General features: G+C 38.4%; 1 protein-coding gene and 1 pseudogene across 6 annotated transcripts in view; both read right to left on the bottom strand.

Annotated features, from left to right (window-relative positions):
- GOLGA4 (golgin A4) overlaps window positions 1–26,330 on the bottom strand; it is a 105,398-nt gene that overhangs the window by 53,218 nt on the left and 25,850 nt on the right. For 2 of the 6 annotated variants that reach the window (XM_067753767.1, XM_067753768.1), the window contains exons 3-11: window positions 25,955–26,107; window positions 21,954–22,019; window positions 12,936–13,250; window positions 9,303–9,350; window positions 8,161–8,217; window positions 4,834–4,932; window positions 4,102–4,231; window positions 2,224–2,411; window positions 1,852–1,935 (exon numbers count right to left, since the gene is read on the bottom strand). In XM_067753767.1, the coding sequence (XP_067609868.1) occupies window positions 1,852–1,935; window positions 2,224–2,411; window positions 4,102–4,231; window positions 4,834–4,932; window positions 8,161–8,217; window positions 9,303–9,350; window positions 12,936–13,250; window positions 21,954–22,019; window positions 25,955–26,107 (1,140 nt within the window). The remainder of the gene's footprint in view (window positions 1–1,851; window positions 1,936–2,223; window positions 2,412–4,101; window positions 4,232–4,833; window positions 4,933–8,160; window positions 8,218–9,302; window positions 9,351–12,935; window positions 13,251–21,953; window positions 22,020–25,954; window positions 26,108–26,330) is intronic. The other 4 variants (XM_067753769.1, XM_067753770.1, XM_067753771.1 and 1 more) reach the window with 4 other exon arrangements.
- LOC137231632 (ATP synthase F(0) complex subunit C2, mitochondrial pseudogene) lies at window positions 10,824–12,927 on the bottom strand (annotated as a pseudogene).

Genomic DNA, 26,330 nt, shown 5'->3' with positions numbered 1-26,330 from the left:
TTTATATTCAACAAAATATGACCTTTAGTACTTGGCTCAGAACCAATCATGAACTACTATTATTGAACTGCGCTGTAACATAGGGAAAGTCCCAGAGGCTGCTGAGAGTATAAGGTTACTGCTGCCACACTGGATGGACCAAGACTGCGGTACAGAGCTACCTGGTTTTTCTCTTTCCTCTTGTGACAGTCTCTGGTCCCAACACCACTCCTTATTACTGTCAGTGAGGCATTCCTCCAATTTGCTAATTGCTACTGTTTTCCCACTCTCTGGATAATCTACACAAGAAATGAAGGTCGGTAGGGGGAAAATATAATCAAATAGTATATATTAAATCAGTCATTTGCAACTAACAAAAAATGGGTGGTTCAACTTGTCTCTCGAAACATAAGACTCTGTGACAGCTATTTTATGATATTAAGCAGAGTATTACCTTACTTCCAGGGTTTGTCAACCCTTGCTTTAGGGTATGACTCTTCCAGATGGCTAATATTAATGAACAGATTAAAAACCAGGTAAGTGGGGCATTATTATACAAAATCCCAAAAGAAAATTGTGGGCCTTCAGTTTCTTCAAAAACCAAAGCACAATGGAAAAGAGAGAGAGAGAGAGAGAGAGAGAGGTGGAATCTATAGATTAAAAGAAGTCTTAAGAGTCACATCAACCGACTGTAATGAAAGAACCTCATTTGGATCCTGATTCATAAAAATGGAAAAGAAATGTATGGGACAAAAGGGAAAATCTGAAACTGTCTAGGTAGTTGACTGTACTAAGGAATTGCTATTAAATTTTTAGATGTGATCATGATAATGTGGTTATATTTTTATTAAAAAAAGACCTTTATTTTAAATATCCATTAAAATACTTATGGAAGAAATAAGATTTCTTAGATTTGCTCTAAAACAATCCTGGGATGAGGGTACTGGGGGCTGGGAATGTACAGATGAAACAAAATTAGCCAGGAGATGTTAACTGTTGAAGTTGGGTGATGGGTTCACAGGAATTCCTTTTATTAATCTTTATACTTTTGTAAATGTTTTAAGTTTTTCATAATAAAAAGTTTTTTTTTTTTTTAAAGAGGGCCTTCATGAAGTTTATGGAATAGAATCCAGCAAAATGAATAGGATGAAAAAACTGCCAATACATTTCAATAGCAGAACAGCTCTAACATGTTCTTAATTACATGGCCACTTAAAATACTGCAGCTATAAAGTACCATATTAAAGAACACGGTGGATGATGTGGAACTAACTGGAAGCTACTTTTAAAAAAAGGACCCAAGAACCCGGTGCTGAAAGGCTTTGGTCAAAACTGTTTTGCCCATGAATTTTTTAGCTGTCTTTGCTGCCGTAGCTAAAGTTGCTGTTCCAACTCTAAACTGCCAATCTCACCTATACATTCTAAAGTTTATTTGAAGAAATTTCTGTTTACGCTAACATATACATTACCATTTCTTTACTTTTTAGGCAATTTATCTGTGAGATTAATCTGTTTCCATTATATCTGAAAGACAATACTTATATCATTCACATTTAGTAATGCCTTAACTATAAATAATTTAACTTTTCTCTAAAAAGTAGTTATGTTCTGTAAACAAATTTCTTTTGCAACAGTATTCTAATCTATAAATCAAAATGCTGACTGGGATCAAGAAATCACAGATTCAGCTTCACATGATACAAAACTTAATGCTAATGGTTATATAAATCTAGAAGTTAAAACAAAAAGATTTTTCATGGAAGCAGCTGTAATAATTTTGGAAAGCAGAAGTCTGCATGCTTCCAATTGCTTCCAAAAATGAACTGGGGTGCCCCTTGACAAATTTTAGTATCATAAGTTTTGTTGTTTTACCTTATCTTGTTCAAGCTGTTCAATTAAGTTCTTTGCATCACGCAACTGAGTGATAAGTTTAGTCTTCTCAGCCATATGAAGCTCCTAAAAAAATTTTAAAAATTCATTTCCATCTCTAATAAAGCTTCTCCTCATATGAGAACTCTAAACATTTTCTCTAATTTGAATACTCCTACAAGTCTAATAGGAGAAGAGAACACAGGATGTGTCAAAAGGATGGTAAATGCTATGAAGCCCAGGGCACTCAGGGGCCCTTTCCATGCTGTCTACGGAGGAACGGGGAAGGCTTTCCAGAGGAAGTGCAGGCCACGCTGGGGCCTGTGGATCTAGCATCACAGGGCTGCGTTAAACCACAATCATTTTCTCTTTTACCTTCATCTTTTCTAGTTCTTGAAGTCTTTCATCTAGTTGTTCTTGCAGGGCTTCTTTTTCACTGGTTAACAGCATACATTGTTCCTTATGCGACCGAATGGTTTCCTTACAGCGCTGCAGTAGATTCTCTTGACGCTTAACCCTTTGCTGAAGTATTTCCAGTGTTTTAGCAGAAGCTCCATCTCCCACTATTAATAAAGCAGCATAAGCAGGGGCAGTCAGTGAGGAATCTAAGGGCTCCCTGGGAACAGCTACTCTGTTAGTGCACAGGACTGTATTCTCATTCCAACACTCTGTTATACTCTGAGCCAGACTGAGAAGAGAGGGGTGCCCTTCCAAACCTCTACTCTGCCACTATTTGTGTGATCTGCAGCTGAAGAAGCTACGTAGTACATTCACCTCTTCTTCTGTGGTTCAACCCCAACCCAAATGGCACACAGCACTCAAGAGTTAACTAATGTTAACTGAATCCACCCTCCTTCAAAGACAGTTTGATGACCTCTTTTGCTCTTTACAAGTGCCTCCCATTTCTTAGCGCCAATCCCCAAAGGATCACTAACGTATTCCTTCCAAAGCATTCTAATCTCATCCAGAGAGGAGTTCTGCCAAGTACAGCTTTCTCCATCTCCTTACATTTATGACATAGCTCAGGGGTGTTTCAGGAGCCCTTACAGGTTGGTTGCTCAGATAAATGGCTGCTCAGCACCTTACTCCAGCATTGGCTGGACCAAAAGTTTATCACAAATCTCTTTGTGATAAAGCTAGTAAATAAAAAATGGGAAGTTTACTAAATAGGTACCATAAAGCCTCAAAGAGTAGGGAGGGCTACAATTGGATTTTAAAACATAATTTAATTATTCTTTCTTTTACAATTACAAAGCAAATAATAGGGTAAATATTGGCATCTTTGATTGTAGAAATACGTAAGCAATAATACTTAAAAACTAAAAGAGACAAATAATGACAAAGAGTATAGTCCTTAATCTTGAACAGACAACGTTTTTCTATGAAATCTAGCTACTGCTATCAGTAAAACAGTATAATATAATGAATTTCAATTACAATGAAAATGTGGTGCTACTCACAAACTTTCAAGTGTCAAAACAATTACTCACTTTCTCCTGGAAAACAATAAACAAAGAGCCCAAAAAAACATCAAAACTCTTGCATCTGCTAAAAACAGGTCCAAAATGGAGGCTTAAACTAAGCCTCACATCACCAAATGGAGACTTAATTACAGTTTCAGCCTCTCCCAGAAATGGAATCTGAAACCAGTGCATCAGGAATCACCTGGTCAACACTAGGGAGGTCACATGCCTGACAGACCCCTGCATCCCCTAAAGGAAAGGGACCTTGTCACAACCAATCTACTTTTTGCTACTATAACTTCCTTGTCCCACTCCCTTCTGCTTATGAAAGTCTTTCATTTTGTACAGCTCCCAGGAGCTCTTTTCTATCTGCTAGAAGGGGTACTACCTGATTCATGAATGGTCTAATTAAGTCAATAAGATCTTTAAAATTGACTCAGTTGAATCTTTCTGGAAATATTAGGGTCAGGGACATTTTAGTTCTACCTCAGTCCATGTCTACTACTTCCTGCCCTAGAATCTCTCACCATCCTCCTCTAGTTTTTTTTTTTTTTGCGGTATGCGGGCCTCTCACTGCCGTGGCCTCTCCCGTTGCGGAGCACAGGCTCCAGACGCGCAGGCTCAGTGGCCATGGCTCACGGGCCCAGCCGCTCCGCGGCATGTGGGATCTTCCTGGACCGGGGCACGAACCCGCATCCCCTGCATCGGCAGGCGGACTCTCAACCACTGCGCCACCAGGGAAGCCCCCTCCTCTAGTTTTTAACCTACCTTCTGACAAGCTGAAGCTTACCTACTGGCTCTACATCACCATCTGTGTTCTCTTTAGTGATGCCTTCAGCCTCTGGTTCCATCTGCGAGAGTGGTTTTGGTAAATCAGCATTCATCGGGCCATTTCGTAACCGCTGTTTCAGCAAAGAAACCTAAAAAAAAAAATGTCCTTCATTAGAAAAAAACCAAGAGAAACTTTGGCAGTAGTGCTTTCCTTGAAACAGAGAAGGAATAGAGTAAAAGATACCCTTTTTGCTATAATGGGGGAGGGGGGGAAATCAAAATAAAAAATTTACTCCCAATGCTGCTGATTTTGATATTTGCTATTTTCAATGATACCTTAGCCAGAAAATACAATAAATCAAAAATTATCCTTAAAATTAATTGAGGAAAAGCAAAGAGTTTTAAAAATCTGCCATTTTGTGACTTCCCTGGTGGTCCAGTGGTTAAGAATCTGCCTTCTAATGCAGGGGATGCGGGTTCGATCCCTGGTAAGGGAACTAAGATCCCACATGCCGCAGGGCAACTAAGCCCACAAGCTCTGGAGCCAACGAGCCCAACTAGAGAGAAGGTCGCACGTCACAACGAAAGATCCTGCGTGCTGCAATGAAGATCCCGCACGCCGCAACTAAGACTCGATGCAGCCAAATAAATTTTTTAAAAGTCCATTTTTTAAACATCTGGAACGTATCAGATATCCCATCAAAACCCTTTTATTTTTCTTTATCCAAAAATTCCACACTTCTTTTTTTACCTGAGTCTGAAGGACACTGATATACTGATCTTTTTCCTCTAAAGATGCATCGAACTCCTCTTGGAGATGTTTTTTTGCTTGTTGGTCCATTTGGAGCTCCTAAAATGTAAAGGATTCATAAGCAGTTTTCAGTATAAAACAAAAAATACAAACCTGAAATTTTCAAAGTTTAAAAACTGATCAATCCAGATTTGCATTACTATTAAGGTAAGTTATCAGCAACAATAATTAAAGAATAATCAGCATTTAAAACATTAGTACTTACCCCAACAAATAATTCTGTTCCTTAAAGAATATGAAAATCCAAGAAGCAAAAGTATACTTATAGATCTGTAATCACTGCTGAATTGATAATTATGTAAAGAGGATTAAAAAAATTAGTTACTTAAGATAAAGGTAAAATTGTATCCTACTTTAAGACATCTTACTGTTTGTGCTACCTTATATTCACTTGATCTACAACTGAATTGTTATATACTAAATAGATAATCAATAGAACCTTCCTCCTCCCAATACATGAAAGTGATCAATAGTCAAAATCAGAGGCCTCCTCAAATGAAAAGGTTGACCTAGTTGATCACCAAACAGTGAAATTTCAACTTCCTTACATGCTGCTTTCCTTAAGTCATTAATGAGCCTCCCTAACTAAATCCAATGGTCTTTACCTCTCCACTATACCAGTCACTAATAATCACCTCCTCAACTGAGGTACCTGCTTTCTGCGGCTTCAGGGCTCCTACCTATATTCCTGTCTCTCAGAGTTTCCACTGTGCCCTTCACTGATTCTCTCGGCAATTATCCCTCTGGGCTCAGTTCTGTGTCCTCAGGGCTTCTCCCTTACACTTGCTCCATTAGAATGTTGCAGAATAACACCTGGAACATAGTGGATATCCCATCAAAACCCCACAATTTTTCTGGGATTCCTACTTTTCTAATTCTCTAAGCCCAAAATATTCAAAGTCACATTTTACTTATCTTTTGTTGACCTCTGCATATAACCAAATTCTTTCATTACTTTCTCTACAATGTTTAGGTCCTTTTTCCACATCCAAAACCATAATCCCAATCTCTAACAATTTTGATGATTAATTTCCTTTAGTAGCCTTCTAGAGAGAATTCTTACCTCAAGTCTACCTCTGATTTAATCCATCCCTCACACATTTGCTATAAAACTTTCCTCAAACACTACTTTCAAGGACTTATAAGCAATGCCTTCTTGAATTGTTTCAAACTTACTAATTCTCAAAACACTGAGGTACTAACTGTCCTCTACTCTTCCCCACACCCACATGGCCCCAAGATCTCGGCACATTTACTATTCCTCTCACTACAGACTCCTGGCTTGACCTCCCCCAGCAGTAGGAGTCTCCAAATGCTGGTCTTCAGATCAAGACATGTTTTTCTTAGATCCAAATTTCTTTCATCTGAACAACTGTACTTTATTCTGAGACTGTGTCCTTCCTAACTTTTTTTTATTATTAAAAAAAAACTTTCTTGTATGAAATAATGACAATAAAAGAATCTGGTTCCTTATTCTCAATGTCCTCACTTGAAAAAAATAAAAGTAGCCTTATGACAAGTCTCCTTTCCCCCATTTCTGGAAGGAACTGGAAGGTAATTAATTTCTCAGTCCCTGAAATCCAAAAGTCTGGAAAGCACTGTTCCCCCACCCATGACTCTGCACAGGCCAATTCTTTAGTAAGGACCAGCTGCACATCTCCTTAATAGCAATGCAGTCCTTTACTTTCTTTACAATTCATTTCTTCCAAATAATTTTCTACATTCTACCATACTAGACTCTGTTACATGGCATCCCTACCAGCCCATAAAAACTTCTCAATTTATATTATGATTTTTAGGTTTTGAACGTTTTCATCTCCTCATCTTAGGGTAAGAAGTCCTTGGATACAACAAAAGCATCTTTTATTTTTGGCCTTGCCTCACGACTTGCAGGACCTCAGTTCCCCAACCAGGAATTCAACCCAGGCCATGGCAGTGAGAGCACTGAATCCTAACCACTAGACCACCAGGGAATTCCCCAGAAACATCTTTTAATCATGTCCCCTTCTCCCTCCTCCTGCTACATTAGACTATTCAACCAATAGGTACTCCATAAACAATAAAGACCACAGTTATAAAGGAACTTAAGAACTGTCAACTTATATCCTGACTACAGCCCACAGGCTGGCTAGCCAGCTGTCCAACACCACCATGATAGAGATCTCACTAGCTCCAGAACTAGACCCAGTATCTGGGGTTACCTTCCACTTTCAGGAAGTTCTGGTTAGACCCTTGGGGTCACTAAGAACAAATCTAGGGTGTGAAGAAAAGGGAACCCTCTTGCACTGCTGGTGGGAATGTAAATTGCTACAGCCACTATGGAAGACAGTATGGAGGGTCCTTAAAAAACTAAAAACAGAACTACCATATGACCCAGCAATCCCACTACTGGGCATATACCCTTAGAAAACCATAGTTCAAACAGAATCATGTACCACAATGTTCACTGCAGCACTATTTACAATAGCCAGGACATGGAAGCAACCTAAGTGTCCATCAACAGATGAATGGATAAAGAAGATGTGGCATACACATATATACAATGGAATACTACTCAGCCATAAAAAGAAACGAAATTGAGTTATTTGTAGCGAGGTGGATGGACCTAGAGTCTGTCATACAGAGTGAAGTAAGTCAGAAAGGGAAAAACAAATACCGTATGCTAACATACATATGGAATCTAAAAAAAAAAAATGATTCTGATGAACCTAGGGGCAGGACAGGAATAAAGACACAGACGTAGAGAATGGACTTGAGGACACGAGGAGGGTGAAGGGTAAGCTGGGATGAAGTAAGAGAGTGACATAGACATATATACACTACGTGTAACTGTAAAATAGATAGCTAGTGGGAAGCAGTTGCATGGCACAGGGAGATCAGCTCAGTGCTTTGCGACCACCTAGAGGGGTGGGATAGGGAGGGTGGGAGGGAGACGCAAGAGGGAGGAGATATGGGGATGTACGTATGCATATAGCTGATTCACTTTGTTATACAGCAGAAACTAACACAACACTGTAAAGCAATTATACACCAATAAAGATGGTAAAAAAAAAAACAACAACTAGGTCTGCCTGTAATTCCACCAACAGATGTCAGGAAAACCACACAAATAAAAACTATAAGAATTGATCCCTGTTCTTGTAGCTTGGACTGGTTAATTTTCGCTGTAACTAACGTAGTAGATATGAAACTACCCAAATACATACAATAGTTCTGATAAATATGAGAGATTTAGTTACTCTTCTCAAAGTACCAGTCACAACTTACCTCTCTTAACTCTCCAATCCTCCGAAGTGCTTTATCCTGACTCTGACTTAATATACCCTTTAATTTAAAAGGAAAAAGAAGCTGGTTCAAACAACCACATGACATAGTAGTGAAAAGCAAGTTCAAAAGATCACAAATCATTGAATTTTATCTCCAACACCCTTTACTTTTGCAACTATGCAACCCAAACTCTCTACTGCCACCTAGTGGTAGAATTATGTAATCTCGAAATAAAAATCCATAAGACAATTCACAGAAACACAAGGAAGGTACTCACAGAATTTAGGAATAAAATGACCTTTTGAGAATGAATTTATGGAATATTAATAGTACAAAGGATTAAATGAGAACTACCCCCAATTTCTATAGACCACATGTCTAAGAAAATATTAAACTAAAAACTTTATTTGTAATAATCTAATTTTCACACTTGTTATGGACAATTAGAACACTGAATCAGCAATAAGTAACTGGTGTTATCATTCTCAGTTGATTATATTCCAGACCAAAGCCAGAAAATTTAATGTCGTACTCAAAGGAGACTAATATTTATGGCAGATTCGGTATTTTAAAATAATGTACACGGGGAAATTAATTTTACCAAATCTCACTTTACAAATAACTTCCTGGTTCTATAATTAGTGTCTTCAGTCACCAGAAGAGCTATAATACCTTCTTATCTCCACACACTTAACCAAGGGCTTTACAAGCAGCAGCCTCAGGAAATAGAGAGGATGCTTATTTTTGGACCCTGATATAATAAGAAACAGAGATCTCTGCAGGTATTTAAAAAGTAGAAGGGAAAGCTTCGAAGTTGTACGTCTCTTTACCACTAAAACAAAGATGCACCCTGCACAGTGGCACACAAGGAATGATGCTTGAAAGAGGCAAACATGCCTTAAATCCAAACCTCTTACACACTGCAGGGATCCAGAACTCAAGGAAGCCCATCCCTACCAGAGGTTAAATATCTGAGATTTCTCAATCATTCTCTTTATCAAAATCCCCAATGGTAAAACAGCTGAAATACTTTGGTCATATGAAGAATTATTAAAAGTGAGTGTTAGAACTATCTTATTAAAAGATCTTTTCTATTTTTAAAATTATATATCAATCAATATAACAGCCAACAAATCACTTACTTGTAGCTTTTTCTTCTCTCTCTGAAGAGTCTGATAAGCTGTAACAAGCTAAAATAAAGAAAAAGTCACTAATAACATCAGTCATTCCTACATAAATGCAATTAATTATTCTAAACTCTGCTAAAACATCTCATTATGAAAGTCAGAAAATAAATCAAAGCAATCCTTTTATAGACAATTCAAACTAATTAGATGTATATGCAGTTGAAACTAAATAACACAGGAAATGTATTTCTAAAATATAAAATGTAATGACTCTATAAAGAAAGATATTAAATCTCCATTTGATTTCACCTTACACACACACACACACACACACACACACACACCTCTTTAAATTTCAGTACCTAACTTATAGGTGGGGATTAGAGACAACTTGCTTAAAGGTTACTCAAACTGTGGTCACAGATCAACACCATTAGCAAAAGCATCACCTGGGAGCCTGCTAGAAACAGAAATTCTTGGGCCCCACCCCAAACTAACTGAATGAGAAGCAGAGGGAGGGCGGGAGGCAACAATGTGTGTTTTGACTAGCTCCTCAGGTGATTTTTTGCTTTGGGCCGTAATAGACCATGTAACTGATCTCTAAAAGTTTCTCTGGTGTAGGACCTGTGACTGTGGCTCTATGAAAATCTGAGGGAAGCAACTCACAACCAACAGAGGAAAACTGCTATGTCAGGTCCTAAAGAGATATTTAACCATTTAACCTAAAAATGATATTTAAACATTCTAGCAAAACTTGATAAAATTACAGAGTAATAAACCTTTACACCTATAAATTATATAGCATTTCTCATCGGAAGGCTAAGCACATGGCTCCACCGCATTATTTGAACCCACTTTAGAGATGCTAGTGGGCTCTAAAGAGACAGGTTGCAGCTTCAGGAGAAAGCACGCCCGATTCTGGCCTTGCCATTTTCCTTGGAAGGCTGCTGTGTGCCCTCGAATGTGTCTACTGATGTCTTGAGTCAAGAGGCAGGCAGCAATGGAAGGCGAGTCCAGTGATAGGGATAAGGATGTAAAAAACCAAAATTCGGCCTTAAACCAGGATCTCCCCTTCTTATTACTTAAGACCAGTTAGGAAACTGGTACTCAAGGTGGGGGTGGGGGTGGGGGGGAGGAGTGGGAGTGGAAGAGTAACACAACAATCAGATGGCACTTACAGCACTACCATCCTAGGTACCTACAGTAGCAAGGAAAGGTGGAGACAAAGACGATGGGCTCTTTCCATCCCTAAAATGCCGCACAGCTTTACCTGAGGTAGTACAGAATAGCGGAAACAACCAGAAAGACCTAGAATCAATGCAGAGTCTGTCAACTGCTACCTGTGTGACTATAAGCAAGTTACTTAATCTCTATGAGTAACTCTCTATGAGTCCTTAATCTCTACTCTGCAAAACAGAGCTAATAAATAGCTACTTCACAGAGATGGTGCAAAATTTAATGGCACCATAAACATAAAATGCATAGTGTCTTGTACATTTAAATACTAACTATACAGCTGCCCAAGCTTCAAACTTAAAAGCCATGGGTTAGTGAAAATAACATAAATCTAAACAAACAAATTCAGGACCATTATTAACTTTGACAGAAATAAAAGATAAAATTTTTTTAAAAAATTTAAAGAAAAAAGTTGCCTGATTCCACATGTGCCTTATGAGATACATGGCCTTAATGCCCTGTGTACATCTCTGGGTTCCAGCTAGCCAACAGATTTTAACCTAATAATTCTTTCCTATTTTGTCAGCACTTTGTACTTTTTTTTTTCTTATTAATACAGTATTCATTTGTCTTCCCTCTGTCAAACACTGAGCCAAAAAAAAAATGGGGAGGTACAGGAAAAGGAACATACAGGGCAGACGAGACACGAAAGAAAGAACTATGGGAGGTGGAGACGGCTCCTTCACATGGCGAAGAGGATGAGAAAGGCCAACATCAGGCAAAAGAGCCCCATGGCTACCGAGAGTGCAGAAGCCCAGAATGGCGCAGAAGAAGAGCTGTTGCTTCAGAGAAGGGTTCCTGGCATAACCAATGATGAGGCTACCAAACACAGTCCCAATTCCAGCCCCAGAGCCAGCCATCCCTACTGTGGCAGCCCCAGCTCCAGTGAATTTGGTTTCCGTGTCAATGTCCCTTGAAATGGCACTGGTTTGGAAGGTGTGGCTAGGAATAAGTGAGGTGGTCAGGGGACTCGGGGCTGCCAAGCTGCTGTGGCTCTCATCTGTCAGTGTCTCCTATTGTTTCAGCATCACTGTAGACAGCGATCAGCTCAGTAGTGCAGAGGTTCTCTTGATCAAGGAGGAGGTGGAGACGAACTTGGCACAAGCGTACGTTTTCAGATGAGAGGCCACGGCAGGAGAGCTGGCCCCAGTGCAGAGAAGACAAAGAGGGGAGCACTTTGTACTTTTAAAAGGATATTTTATATATTTCACCTAGGAGTTTTTTTGGTTGTTTTTGGCTGCAGGGTAAAACTACCCATATTACAGCCAAATTGGAAATTGAAGTAATAGCTAACTTTATACTCTAACCTTGAACTTTATTATTCATTAATTAAAATTAACTACAATGCTGATTTATCAGCATTAAGACAATAAAACATGATGGGTTTTTTTTTTTAATTTTATTTATTTCTGGCTGTTGGGTCTTCGTTGCTGTGCTCGGGCTTTCTCTAGTTGCAGCGAGTGGGGGCTACTCTTCGTTGTGGTGCGCGGGCTTCTCATTGCGGTGGCTTCTCTGGTTGTGGAGCACGGGCTCTAGGCATGCGGGCTTCAGTAGTTGTAGCACTCGAGCTCAGTAGTTGTGGCTTGCAGGCTCTAGAGCATAGGCTCAGTAGCTGTGGTGCACGGGCCCAGCTGCTCCGCGGCACGTGGGATCTTCCCGGACCAGGGCTCAAACAACCATCCCCTGCACTGGCAGGAGGATTGTTAACCACTGCGCCACGAGAGAAGCCCATGGGGTTTTTTTGGTTTTTGTTTTTTTAAGAAAGGAAGCCACGGGCAACTTTGTCCAGAAAGGCTTTCCGGAGAAAGAACATTTTAACTGCACAGGACAGCGAGGGCAACTAATACAATCAGCCCAAAGGGAAGGCGCCATGTTTCTAAAGGAACGAAAGGAGCGAAGGAGCAGCACCACTTCCTTCCTCTTAGACCAAACATTGTCAAGGGGTCCAGCAGTTAAAAGATTCACTTGAGGCAAATTGTAAATGTGGGTCCAATGAGAATGCACCAAATGTGCACATATCTGGGGTCAGAAATAATGGAATCTGGTTGGCAGAAGAGGTCATTTTGGAGCCACAACACTTAAAAGATGAACAAGGGAAGGGATGTGAGGAGGAAAGACAATGAACTCTGAGCTGGGTGTCCAAGCAACCCTGGAGAGAGGGGCACAGAATGTGAGAATCAAAAGGCTACGGGCAACAATCTGCTCCAAAATTTTACTAACAGTGTTGTCAAAGGGCCTCAGTACCACTGAAGGTCTTTAATTAGATATTGCCACAAACTATCCCCCATCAGTATCCAGCGTAGCCAGGGAATTGACAGTTCAGCCAATGACAGGCATAAAGGCCAGAAGGTAATATGAATTAGAGAATACGGGGAGGAACTTTTCATACCAACAAAAAAGTCATGCTCCTACCTCAGAACATTTTCCTTTGTAGCCATTCAACCTTCGTTCCATTCTTCGCAACCACTGGATCAAATGTTCTTTGCTGAGACTGTCTAAATTCCCTAGTGAATCTTCGGTCTCACTCTCCATATCAGAGGGTGGATCAAAGGTGGCAGCAGAAGAGTCCAGGTCAAGTCGATTCAGGGACTCTCTAGAAGACGTTCGTACCAAAGACTCTTTAGAGGAAGATCGGAATAGAGATTCCTTCATTGGACTCCGAAACAAAGACTCAACGGAAGGCACCCGGAGTTGGAGCTTCTGTGCAAAAGACTGCATGTCACCTGACTGCAACCAAAACGCATCAGAACATGTGGGTTAAAATACAGATTTAGACTTCTATAATTCCCTAATCACCAGCAATAATCTATAGAAAGCTAACACATTTAATTTATATTCCTGACATTTTACACAATACACTGTTTTCTGAAAAACAAGAGACACCTCTTTATTTGTGAAAAGGCGCTGGACCTAGAGTCAGAGGACTGGGGTGTAGGTCCCAGGTCTGTCACCGAGCAGTGGAATGACCTTCACTAAGTCACTTCCCTTCAGTTTGCACATCTGTAAAAAGAAGGAAGCCATACTTTCCCAGCCAACCTCACAGGTGTGCTGTGAGATCTGTCCACTAAACTGTAAGACCCTTGGAGGCAGTGGTCATCTATACCACCAGTATATACCCAGTGCCTAAAATGTGGGTATGTACTGTGAAGTGTAAAGTGTGTGGCTGCATCTGGAGTCTGCATGAAGGCCTGCGCAGATTCCTCATTACTCTTCTCGGGCAGAGGGTAATGTTTAGTGAACCCATTTTGCTCAATAACAGAATGCCAGGCAGAGCTGACTAGGGATATCTAACTCTGCTCTAATTACCACTGTCTACCGGCAATAAAAATAAGCATAAAAAAGTAATGGAGGACCATTAAAAAGTCTGAGCTAGAGTCCCTCTACACGGATCAGTAAATCTGATGTTAGAAACAGTGATAAGCAAGAGCTGTTCTCTTAATTAGAATATTAATATTAATAATGATGTATTATTTTGAACAAGAGCAATGGAAAATAATATAATTCAATAACCTGCATTATTGTAAGCTGCATTTTTTTTGTTCACATGACAGCAGTCAGTATTTCAGGTGTTTCCTAGAAACTCATTCTCATTAGTGCAATAGGGTCACTGCAAGGTCTCAAAGATGCCAGGAATGAAATGCTCAGGGGAGACTGAGGTCATGTATAGGCAAAGATTACAGGAAAACAAAAAGATTCTCTTTAATATACAAGAAAAAAAAAATCAGACCAGGAATACTTTACTCATAGATTTTAGAGATTTAATAATAGTATTTGGCAAGGTGGGAGTAAGAGGGGCCCACCCCCTGCATACGCACAGATTTATCACAGGACGTTCATGACAGTGAAAAGTGGTAACAACCCAAATGTTCACCACTAGAGGATACATTATATAAACCACAATGTATGTAACAAGGTTCAGGACATACTATTAAGGGGAAAACTCAGGTTATAAAATAACACATACACTGTGAACTCATTTTGATTTAACATAGTTACATATACTTATGAATTTGCATGCATGTTTACATAAACACCCTTAGAATCAGGTTGTTAAAGGACAAACACCAAAAGTTAACAGTGAGTGAGTGGGTCTGGGTGGTAAGATTTTAGATGATTTTTATGTTCATTTTTCTATTTTCCTGTACTTCCCAATTTTTTTTTTCATAATGTGCAAGTTTTACCTTTATACTGGGGTGGGGTAGAGAAAGTCTTAAGGGAGAGGAGGGACCCTCATGCTCAAAAACTTGAAGAACCATTTTACCGCTATTCCATTACCATCCGCTTCTGACCCATGCAAAAAGTGCTTTTCAGCTCTTACAGACAATTGCCTTAGGACAAACAAGTGAGGTAAGTTTGAATAACACTAGAAACAGTTGTTATTTTAGGGTGAGCCAGGAGGTAATGAACAATTTCAAAGACATGTATTTGCAGAAGCTCATAAACTGAGTAACTGTCACATCTACTCTGCTTGGGAAGTTTTTGTTTTTGTTTTTTGCGGTAAGCGGGCCTATCACTGTTGTGGCCTCTCCCGTTGTGGAGCACAGGCTCCGGACGCGCAGGCCCAGCAGCCATGGCTCACGGGGCCCAGTCGCTCCGCGGCATGTGGGATCTTCCCAGACCGGGGCACAAACCTGTGTCCCTTGCATTGGCAGGCGGACTCTCAACCACTGCGCCACCAGGGAAGCCCTGCTTGGGAGTTTGAGTGTTGTGATTCAGTCGTGGGCTGCTGAGTAAGGCTGCCTAAGTTTAAATCCCAGCTCCACCACGATGTTCATGACACCGACCAAGTTACTTAACCTCACTAGTCTTGTTTCCCCCTCTCTAAAATGGGGGTGATAAAAATAATAATGATGGTAATAATAATACCACCCACCTCATATGGATGCCACAAGGACTGAATGAGTTAATATGTACATGCAAATTGCTTACAATGCAGCAAATACTCAATAAACATTAACAATTATCATTATTATTAAAGAAAGAAGACTAAAACAAAACAAAAGACAAACTTACAAATAAGAATGTTATACGCAAGCTTATGTGGCAGACTCTTCCGGTTATAAGATGCAGTAGCTAAGAGCACAGGCTCTGCAGCCAGGCTTCTTGGGCTCAAGTCTCCGGCAATATGACCTTGGGCAAGTTACACAGCCCCTCTGTGCCTCTGTTTCTTCATAAGTTAATTGGGGAAAACAACAGCACTCACCTCGTAGGGCGCTTGTGAGGAGTACTACATTAATACATGTGAAGCACTTAGCATCATGACTGGCTTGAGCTAAACAATCAATAGTATCTACCACCTGATATCCAATCCTCCCTTCTTCCTTTCCACCAGATGCCAGTTTCATGCAGGGTGACAATACAGCCAGGTTAAAACATTCACCTTCTCAAATACAAATAAAAACCATAATGAGATACTACTACATATCCACCAGGATAGCTAAAATTAAAACTATGGAAAATTCCAAGTATTGGTGAGGATGTGGAACACTCCATTTCAGAAAACTACCAGTATTTACTAAAACTAAACACACACGTACTCTCCAGACCAGCAATTTCACTACTAAGTATATACACAATAGAAATGTATACATATGTTCAACAAAAGATATACGCTAGAAAGTTTATAGCAGCACTGTTTAAAATAGCGCCAAACCTGAAACCACTGCTGATGCCTATCAATAACAGATGGGGTAAGTCAACTGTCATCTGCTCACTAAAAGAATACTAGACAGCAATGAGAATTAAAGATTTATAGCCACAAGCAAGAATATAGATGAATCTCACTAACACTAACAGAGTTATTAAGCAAAAGAAGCCAGACACAAAAGAATAACCACTAGTGATTCCATTTACATAAAGTCAGAAACAGGCAAAATTAATCTATAGAGTTAGAAGTCAGGATAGTGGTTACCCCTGGTAGGGGGAGGTGAGAGCAGAAGGGAGCACAAGGGCTTCTGGGGTGCTGGTAACTTCTGTTTCTTGATTTTGGGTGCTGGTTACAAAGTTGTGTTTGGTTTGTGAAAATTCAGTAAATTGTACAAGGAATACATGATACTTTTCTGTATACATTATTACATTGTGATATTACATTTCAATTAAAGGATTTTTTTAAGTTAGCTTTTCCCAGACTCTGTTTCAGCCAGGAGGGGACCCTGTGCCTAAGTTCAGCCAATAATGTAAACTATAAGTGGGAATCTAAAGGATGGAACCTTCGGGAGTTCCCTGGTGGTCCAGGGGTTAGGATTCCGTGCTTTTCAGTGCTGGGGCCCGGGTTCAATCCCTGGTCAGGGAACTAAGATTCCACAAGCTGCGTGGTGTGGCCAAAAAAAAAAATGGATGGAACCTTCTAGGAGAGATATTATTTTCCTGATAAAAAGGAATATATATGCCTTTTGTCCTGTCAACAATGGAGATGCAATTCCTGGAGGACAAACTTGTAACTGTGAGGCTGAAAGGCAGTGGGAAGGATGAGAAGGTAAAGGAGGGGGGGACAAGAAGCCAAACGGAGAAGGGTCCTTAATGACTGACTGTCTCTAGCCCTTCTGCTATGTGAAAAACTAAACTCCCATTGGCTCCAACTATTGTCAGGTTTCTGGTACCAAAGACATTCACTGATTTATAACTCATCTTTTAAAAAGCTGATGGGGGTTAGAGAAGGAGAAATGTATAAATGAAAATAAATGAACACAGAGTTACTTTTAGCTCCTTTCTGTCTCCCCCACTTTACATTGTTTGCATTCCTCCTTTTTATTTCCCCAACAGTGTCAGACTTTTATCCTCTACCAGCTGGATATCTGTAGCAGCCTTCTGTTCTCTTGCCTCAAATCTCTTACCTACCAATCTGCCCCTGCCACATGGTCAGCAGGATTGTCTTTCTAAAACATAATTCAGATCATTTCATTCCAATTCCTAAACTGAACTGCCACTAAATATAAAGTTCAAAATCCTTAGCTGATACTCAAGGTTCCCACTTCCCAAGACCCATTTCTCTGTAAAACCACCCCTTCATGTAACAAAAACTTGAGTTCCAACAGGTAACTTCCTGTTTCCTGAATAAATGCATCCTTGTGTGCCTCTGTACTATCACCCAAACTTTCTCTGCGCATGGAAACTCAGACATCCTTCAAAAGTGAGCTCAAGTTTCTGCTCTTCCAGGAAACCTCAGATTTCACCCATCAGAAACAACCCTTCTCAATGGCCTAAGCACTTTACCAGGACCACTACTGGAGCACATACTGCATTCCGACTCACCATTAGTTACTTACTTGCTGATATAACAACTAACTGAATTGTTAATGCCTTAGAACAACTACAGAGACAATACAGCACCGGGGTTAAGACTCAGACTCTGACCAAAACTCCATGATTTGAATCCCAGTTTTACCATTTATTAGCTTTAGGACCTCTTTGTTTCAATTTCCTCATCTATAAATCAACACTACTCTAGTAGGCTGCTATGAGGATTAAATGAGTAAAAGCATTTAAAATAGTGCCTCATATGCAGGAAGCACTAAATACATTTTCTTATCATTATATCTGCCACACACACCCTCATCCCAGGCTTTATGCTCTTTTAGAACAGAATTCATATTCTCTATCTCTGTAGTCTTGCCTCAGTGCTTTCCACGAAGTAGGTAGTTATTACACATTTGTTCATCTGAACCTTAACCTGGCGATATGCTAATGATGATCTAATGGGAGATCTTTAAATACTCAATGCTCGATCAAAATGATATGTATCACTTTTTACATATAGTATATCTTATTCTAGAATCATCAAAAAGCATTAATACATAATCAATAACACTCAAGAAGAAAAAAATGAAAACATACATCCACAGGATTTCTACAATAACATTCATGATAGTTTTATTCGTAATAGCAGAAAACTGGAAACAGCCCAGGTGTCCATCAATAGGTAAATAACTGCAGAATATTCATTCAAACGAATCCTACACAGCAATAGAAAGGAACAAACTACTGATAACCACAACATGGATGAAATTTCACAAACATAATGCTGAGTGAAAGAAGTCTTCCATAAAAGAGCACATACTTATAAGGTCACTTATATAAAGTTCTAAAATAAGCAAAACTAATGTGTTGTATGGTGGAAAAAAATTACAACACGTTGCCTCTCAGAGGGAAGACCATAAGGGAACTTTCTGGTGTGTTGATAATCTTCTATAACCTGTGCATGGGTTTGGCACATACATTTGTCAAATGTATGTATCGATGTACAAATCAGTCAATGTACATTTGAGGTTTGTATATTTCATTTTATATAAAATTCACTTCAAAATAGAAATTACAAACACTGAACACTAGATAATGATATACATACTAAAACATTAGTACTGTGGCCTGTGACTTACTCTGAAAGGCATCAGAAAAATAAAATGGATTGAGGGACGAATAGAGGAATGAATATATGGACAGATTTGTGATTAAAAAAAAAAAAGTACAGGACTTCCCTGGTGGTCCCTAGTGGTTAAGACTCTGAGCTTCCACTGCAGGGGGCATGGGTTCAATCCCTGGTCAGGGAAGTTCCATGTGCCGTGCAGTGCAGCCAAAAAAAAAGAAAAAAGAAAAGAAAAGTAAAATATCAATGATAGAATCTAGGTGGTAGGTATATACATGTTCACTTTATAAAGTTCTTTCCACTTTTCTGTATGATTGAAATTTTTCATAACTGTTGAAAATAAAATTAAAAGCAGTATTCAAAAAATGGCAACAGAAATTTCAAAATTTAATTACACTACTATAATTTCTCTTTTTTAAAAAATTCATAGGGAGTTCCCTGGTGGTCCAGTGGTAAAGAATCCACCTCCCAATGCAGGAGATGCAGGTTTGATCCCTGGTCGGGGAAGTAAGATCCTACATGCCGCGGGGCAACTAAGCTCGCGTGCCACAACTACTGAGCTCGTGTGCCTCAAGGAGACAGTCCATGTGCCACAAACTACAGAGCCCACGTGCTCTGGAGCCCACGTGCCACAACTAGAGAGAGAAAAAACCCACACGCCACAACTAGAGAGAAGTCTGCGTGCCACAACTAAGACCCGAAGCAGCCAAAAATTAAAATAAATAAATACATTTAAAAAATTGACAGAGGTTGACTTGCTTTTAAAAAAAAATCATAAATGATTTTCAAAACCAGACTTTTTCCTATAGTTAAAAAAAAATAATAGCATATGAGAATGGTCATTTAAATCCCTATGATTTGCTCTATTCAATTTAACAAAATTCTGTTGTTACTTTTTATTGTTTTTACTGAAGTATAGTTGACTTACAATGTTATGTCCATTTCAGGCATAAAACATAGTAATTCGATATTTTTATAGATTACACACCAAAGTTATTATAATATTACTGACTATGTTCCCTGTGCTGTACATTACATCCCTGTAACTTATTTATTTTATAGCTGGAAGTTTGTACCTCTCAATCCCCTTCACCTATATCGCCATCCTCCCCACCCTCCTCAGCTCCGGCAACCACTAGTTTATTCTCATTTTGTTTTAACAGCATATAAACTTAAATGAGGCAATACATGGCAAAAAATTATAGTGGGGTAGACTAATGTTTTTGTCTATCTATGATAATCCCACTATCAATAACTAGCCACTGGTCTTTGGGCAAATAATTTAAAGTTTCATGCCTGATAGAGCATCTATACAATAAGAGGGTAATACTAGATCCTAGATTCATCCTAAACTGCTAAAACACTAAAACTATGATCCAATCAAACTATTTCACAGCTTCTCAGATAAGGATGAATGCTCATACATACCTGTTTTGCAAAATATATTTTTCTCTATTACATGGTGGTATACACTATTTTCAAATATCTGAGTTTTGTAAGTCTGTTTGAGGTAAAATGTCAACTACCTGCATTCCTTTGGAAATGAATGAATAATCATTTTGATTAGCTGAATTTTATGTGCTGCATTAAACAATTTAAGAGTTAACTATTTAACAGAAATTTTTCTGAGATAGGTATACTGCACTTTTCTGCCTTCTTAAATAAAGACAGTGAGTAACCCTTTTTAATGACATCCCCACCACAATCATTACATTGTGTGCCAAACTCTATTGGTTTACAGAAGATGTTCTACCCAGTAGTAAGGGGGTCACAGGCAGCTACACTTTATAAACTCTTGGGCTTGCTTTTCACCATCTCTTCTACCTTGGTGTCAACTCTGATTTCCTGCTGCCCAACCACAGTAAGCATTCTACCCACTTTGGGGATACCCCCTGTTCCTAATTTGCTAACAACAACCAACAACCAACTTGTCAGAAATTTGTATAAAAGTAAAAAACAGTCTCTGAGTGAAGGTGTCTCCTTGTTATGAGAATTAAATGAGATCATATACATAAAATGCTTAACAATGCCTGACACACAGTAAACTCAATAAACACAATTAACTTCCTGAATATCACCCATGTTCATTCTTCACCTTAAACTTAAATCTCTCCTGAATTTGATCATAAAGCTGGTTATCTAATTAATTCTAATTAATATTCCTTCAAGATCACTGGATCTGTCCAGTACCATTTAAATTGGTGCCTCCCAATATTTTACCCCTACCTCAAGGCACTAATAGAAAATGATTTATCTGTAGAGGACTTAGGGGATGCTGCTCAAAGGCCAGGGACGTGGACTATGCCCAGAGCCTGACCAGCCTCCCTGAAAAGAATGAGACTCTCAGCTCACAGGTAACCTTTTCATGGAGTTTGGAAAGTTAGACAATACTTTAGAATGTTTAATCTACATGATTTAGTTCAGAAATTGCCCATGTTCCTGCTCCAGGTTCACAGAATCAGAAATGTTATTGCTCTACACAGCTGTTGAGAACAGCCAGGTTAATGATAATAATAATCACTAAAGCCAAAGAAAAGAAATGTTCATCTCAGATACTGCTATCATTAAGATTTTTTTTAATGAATTTTTCTTTTTTGGAAGGAGTCAAAAGAAAGTTACATGAGCCCCACTCTCAAAATAACTTTTTAAAATCAAAGATAAACTAAATTCTCTAGTAGTAAGATATTCTGCATTAGAACAAACTTTAAAAGAAATCCCATTTTCTTCACATCTCCCTTCTAGAATATGTAACTCAACATGTCTTTCAAAATTACTTACTCCATAATCTTTTACTATAAAATCAGTCTTTTTTCCCGAAGTTTTCTCTTCAGTGCCATTAGTTTTTTAAATGAGTAATAATGGAATCTTACATGACTGGTATATATATACATGTATTGCTTTCATTTTAAACTTTTTCCAAGAAACCATCAACAAACCTGGATTTACCATAGACATTGTATCAATGTTCAGACATCACTGTTTCAATGTAAAGTCAAATGCTAATAATACTGATTGACTGACATCCTGAAATGACTTGCTATTTCTTTTAAATAACATTAATAACGGACCTGAGGAGCTGTGGGTTCACTTCCATTAACACTGTCGGGAGATTTCATAGCTTGGATAGATGCATTCTAAGAAAAAGAAAGAAACATTGTAAAGAAAGGATCAGAAAACTAAAATTTTAAAACTGTTAAGAACAAAGAAAGGCCAAGTACCAAAACCTATTAGATACATTTACCTGTTAAACAAAATTAGTAATTGTTCACTTATTAGAATTTTTCATGCAAGGCAAAACTAGTATGGTAAGTATTTTAGAAAATTCATTTTGCTATAATATCTGTAACCAAACAGCAAAGATTAGTATGCAGCCAAATTTATTTCAAGCTAATCACATATCTCTCCCCATTACAATCTCCCCAGCTTTAACCTCAATATGAAGTTAACATCAGGGATTCAATTAGCAAAACTCATTCAGGTAGAAAACTATCCAGAAAAAGTAACGTCAATTGTTCCTTACAGTAAAATAATATTTAAAGTTATTTGGGCTAAGCTCTGAAAAATATCTTGGCAACAAGAAATGGAAATGCCGCATTCATTTGAAGCCAGCAGTCTAAATGAAATTGTTATGACAATTTTCAGAAAAACTTATAATTAAAAATAATTTCTCCTACATATGAAAGCTTTTTGTTTTCTTTTGTTGGTATGACAAATGCTCCAAGTTACACAACATTCTACTGACTATATCATACCGGCATGAGTTCCATAATGGATGATATTCTTCGAGATTCAAAATTCTACATTGCATTCATAATATACTAAGTGTCTAACTAAAATTAAAGCTATAGAAGCAGCTCATGATAAAATAACTTCCATGTTTTAAACAAAAGCATTCAACGAAATACTAGCCACTATGTTTCAGTAACTTGAAAGTACATTTCCCCTGCAACTCTAGGGCTAACCAAGAAAGGGACAAATGTATGACTCTTCTTATTCTTAAATACAAGTGGAGAAGGCACTCAGCTTTGCAAAAGTGTTCTCAAATTTTTGAACTCTCATTAGGTATTTGATACTAAGAAATAATTTTAGGTGTGATAAATGTATTGTGGTTATATATTTTTAGTCTTTATCTTTTAGAAATATATACCAAAATACTTAGATATCTGAAATTTGCTTCAAATAATCCCACAGGAATGAGCAGAGGGTATCTGCATGTGTGGGGAGGGTGGGAGTGGTGTGGTTAGGGAGGTATGGGGGGATGGTAATAAGATGGCCATGACTTATTAATTGTTGACACTGGATAATGGATACTGGGGAAGGGGGAAGAAATCTTATGTGACTCATTACTATTTTCACTCTTGCAATACATTTGAATTTTTTCCTCATAAAAGTTTAAATACCTTCTCCCTCTGACATAAAGAGTTATCAAATTTTATCAGTCCAAGACACTTCCTTAAAGTTAAATAGGGGAGAACGGTTGGGGAAACATAGGAATTAACTTTTATCTTCCTGCTCTCTGCCATTTCAAAGAATTAGAAGTCGTATACATGGCATATTATTTGTGTAGCATCATAATTAATGCTTTCCAGCCCTAAAAATATCCTACACTACACACTATAAAATAAAAAAACATACTTCAGAGAAATCAGCAAGTCTCTCTGCCACGCAGTATACCGAAAAGTAAGTTACTGTTAAATTATGGAGAAAGCAAATGAAAGGGCTCCATAAAATATTTAGGTTAGGAGGAAGAGTGGCAAGAAAGTCCATATTCTATTTTAAGTAAATTACTTGACACATGATTGTGGTCCATACAAAAAAAGCTATTCTACAATTGTCTGAAATATCACCCTACCAAACAAACAGCATAACATCTTAAAACTTTTCATCTCTGCATCTATATTTCAATTTACTTGTTATACTATATACCTAAATAAATGCAAGACAGCTAAGGAAAGTATTGGCCTCTGTTACCATGTAAATCTAAGTTAAGAATCTCTAGAAACAAAATTATAGATTTTATCACTACCTGTAATGCCTTCTCCATTTCTGCCCAGCAAATTCTTATTTGTCTTTCAACTTTCAAATGCCCCTTATTTTGTGAAGCTTCATATGGCTGGCCAGAGGGGCTAACACATTTCCTATGCCTGTATTTTCTTCTATGAAGACTTAATTCCTTCGCATTGTTAAGTGTATTCTGACATCTTTGTCTCCATACTAAACTATAAACGCTCGGAGGGCAGGAACCCTACATTTTGCCTGACTGTAGTAGAGGCTCAGTAATTGTTTGTTAAATCTTTATACAGTTACTTCCTTCAGTGTAAGGAGACTTCTGAAGGTCTCCCCCAAGAAAGAAGCCTAAAGAACTAGCTCAACACATGTCACTACTCAGTCACCAACACTTTCCCCTGGAGGCAATTCTTAGATAACAGGAAAACGTTTCTAAAGTGCATTTAACTTAAAAGCACACACAGGTTCCCTGCCAGATTTGTCTTCAATTATGGTGTTTTGTGTATGTGTGTTTTGTTTTTTTGTTTTTTGTTTGTTTGTTTTTAATTTTCGGCCACACTGCGTGGCTCACGTGATCTTAGTTCCCCGACCAGGGACCGAACCCCGTGCCCACAGCAGTGAAAGCGCTGAGTCCTAACCACTGGACCTCCAGGGAATTCCCTTCAATTACGTTTTGTTCAGTCTTTCAACAACTACTTTTGACTACCGAGCACTAAGGATACAGCAACTTTTACAATTTGGGGTAAAGAGAGGCATTTTTCCAAAAACTGAATTAAGGAAAAGTCAGCAATTGGTGAAATAAAATAATGAATTAGACGCTCACTAAATTTTTATTCTACTATAGGTTACGCTATGGTTTTATGTGAGGAGAAATAAGTTTTTATCTGAACAAAACAAAATTTAAATAAGATTAATGCAGACTTTCAGCCTACTTAAATTATTTTAAATAGTTCTAAAGCCTCCATTCTAAAATTATTAGCATTTGTCACAGTAGGATAGGCACTCAATATAAATCATTTTATGTTCTAACGGAAGTGAGCCTGAGAGAAGCTCTTTTTTGTTGTGGTTTTTTAAGGCTCTATTACTACTACATGAAGTGTAATATCCTTTTATGTTTTTAAAATAAGTTGGTAAGTTATCTCTAACTGGGACTCCTGTCTCCCTCTCAAACCAGTATGGAAAACAGTGAGGTGTTAGAGACCACTATACCTGAGAGCCAAGCTAAGGCATTATGAGAACTCTGAGCTGCTTCCTTTTCTAAAAGCAAGTTTAGAATGTAATATAAGACTGATACTGGCCATATGCAGACCAAGTCTTTACTGGCTGCATGGATAAATACAGAAGTGTTCTAACTTCATTACTAGCCACTTAATAAATTAAACCAATTCTCACTGTTTAAAAAAACCCCAATCCCATTTCAGTCGGTGTCCATTCTAACAACAAAAGCATCCTTACTAGGCAATCAAACATCCCTAAGTTTTAATTTGCTAAATTAAGAACTCAGATACTTTATGAAGTAAGTCTACTTTCCCCAAGTGAAATTATCAATATATACAAGATTCAAAATTGTATGAATTCACTCAGTTGAAAAACAAACAGGTAACTATTTCCTTTCAAATGTTTAATACACAGAAAACTGGTACTCTCCCCAAATAAGATGCAATTACTTGTTACAGTAGACTCCACCTGCCTACTCAATGTTGTTTAATTATGGATTTACATAAAATGCATTTTTCTTTCCTAAAAATGTGAGTCAAGTCTCAAAATATTCTTGGCCTCCTACCAACAGAGATTCCTAGCAATGCATACCTCTTTTAGTTAATGAGCAAACATTCCCTAGGGAGAAAACTTAAGCGTTTAGACCAAGTGAAAGTATTCTTCACTACATTAAGGAAAACAGTGTTATTTTGTTGCTGTTAAAAAGCTAGCAAAAAACACACCAGCCATCAGAATTCAGCAATTTACTCTCTGATTTTTTTAGAGGGAGGTTAGCAACAGGGCACTGAAGATGCTTTGAGAGATGGTAAGTGACAAGCAACGTGAGATGTGCTTCTAGAATTACCAAATTACTTTGCTTCCCCACAAAGGGAATGCAGAAAGCGGTGGAAGGACTCACCACACCGTCAGTCTGGGTTTTAGGCTGCTTGGAGGAATCCAAAGCAAAGATAGTATACTCAGAGAGAAAAGCAGGCTCTGCTATCATCCCGGCTAGGAGCTGTCTCATTCAGTTTAATGAGCAGAGGTATAAAAATAAAACAAAGGATGAAAGACAAATCATAAGGGAATGTTGCAAAGTGTTCTCACCGCACAGCACACACAACGCTATAATGGCCTTGTGCTACCACCACTGCTGCCACCCATCACTCCACCCATAGAAATAGTAAGTTGCTGGGAAAGGTCAGGAAGGGAGATGAGGTGAGCTGTTTTGGATCTCAAAA

The sequence above is a fragment of the Pseudorca crassidens genome, chromosome 10, assembly GCF_039906515.1.
Source record: "Pseudorca crassidens isolate mPseCra1 chromosome 10, mPseCra1.hap1, whole genome shotgun sequence".
Classification (NCBI taxonomy): Eukaryota; Metazoa; Chordata; class Mammalia; order Artiodactyla; family Delphinidae; genus Pseudorca; species Pseudorca crassidens.
Note: the sequence above shows the minus strand (reverse complement) of the source record. Positions and strands in the feature narration are given on the sequence as shown.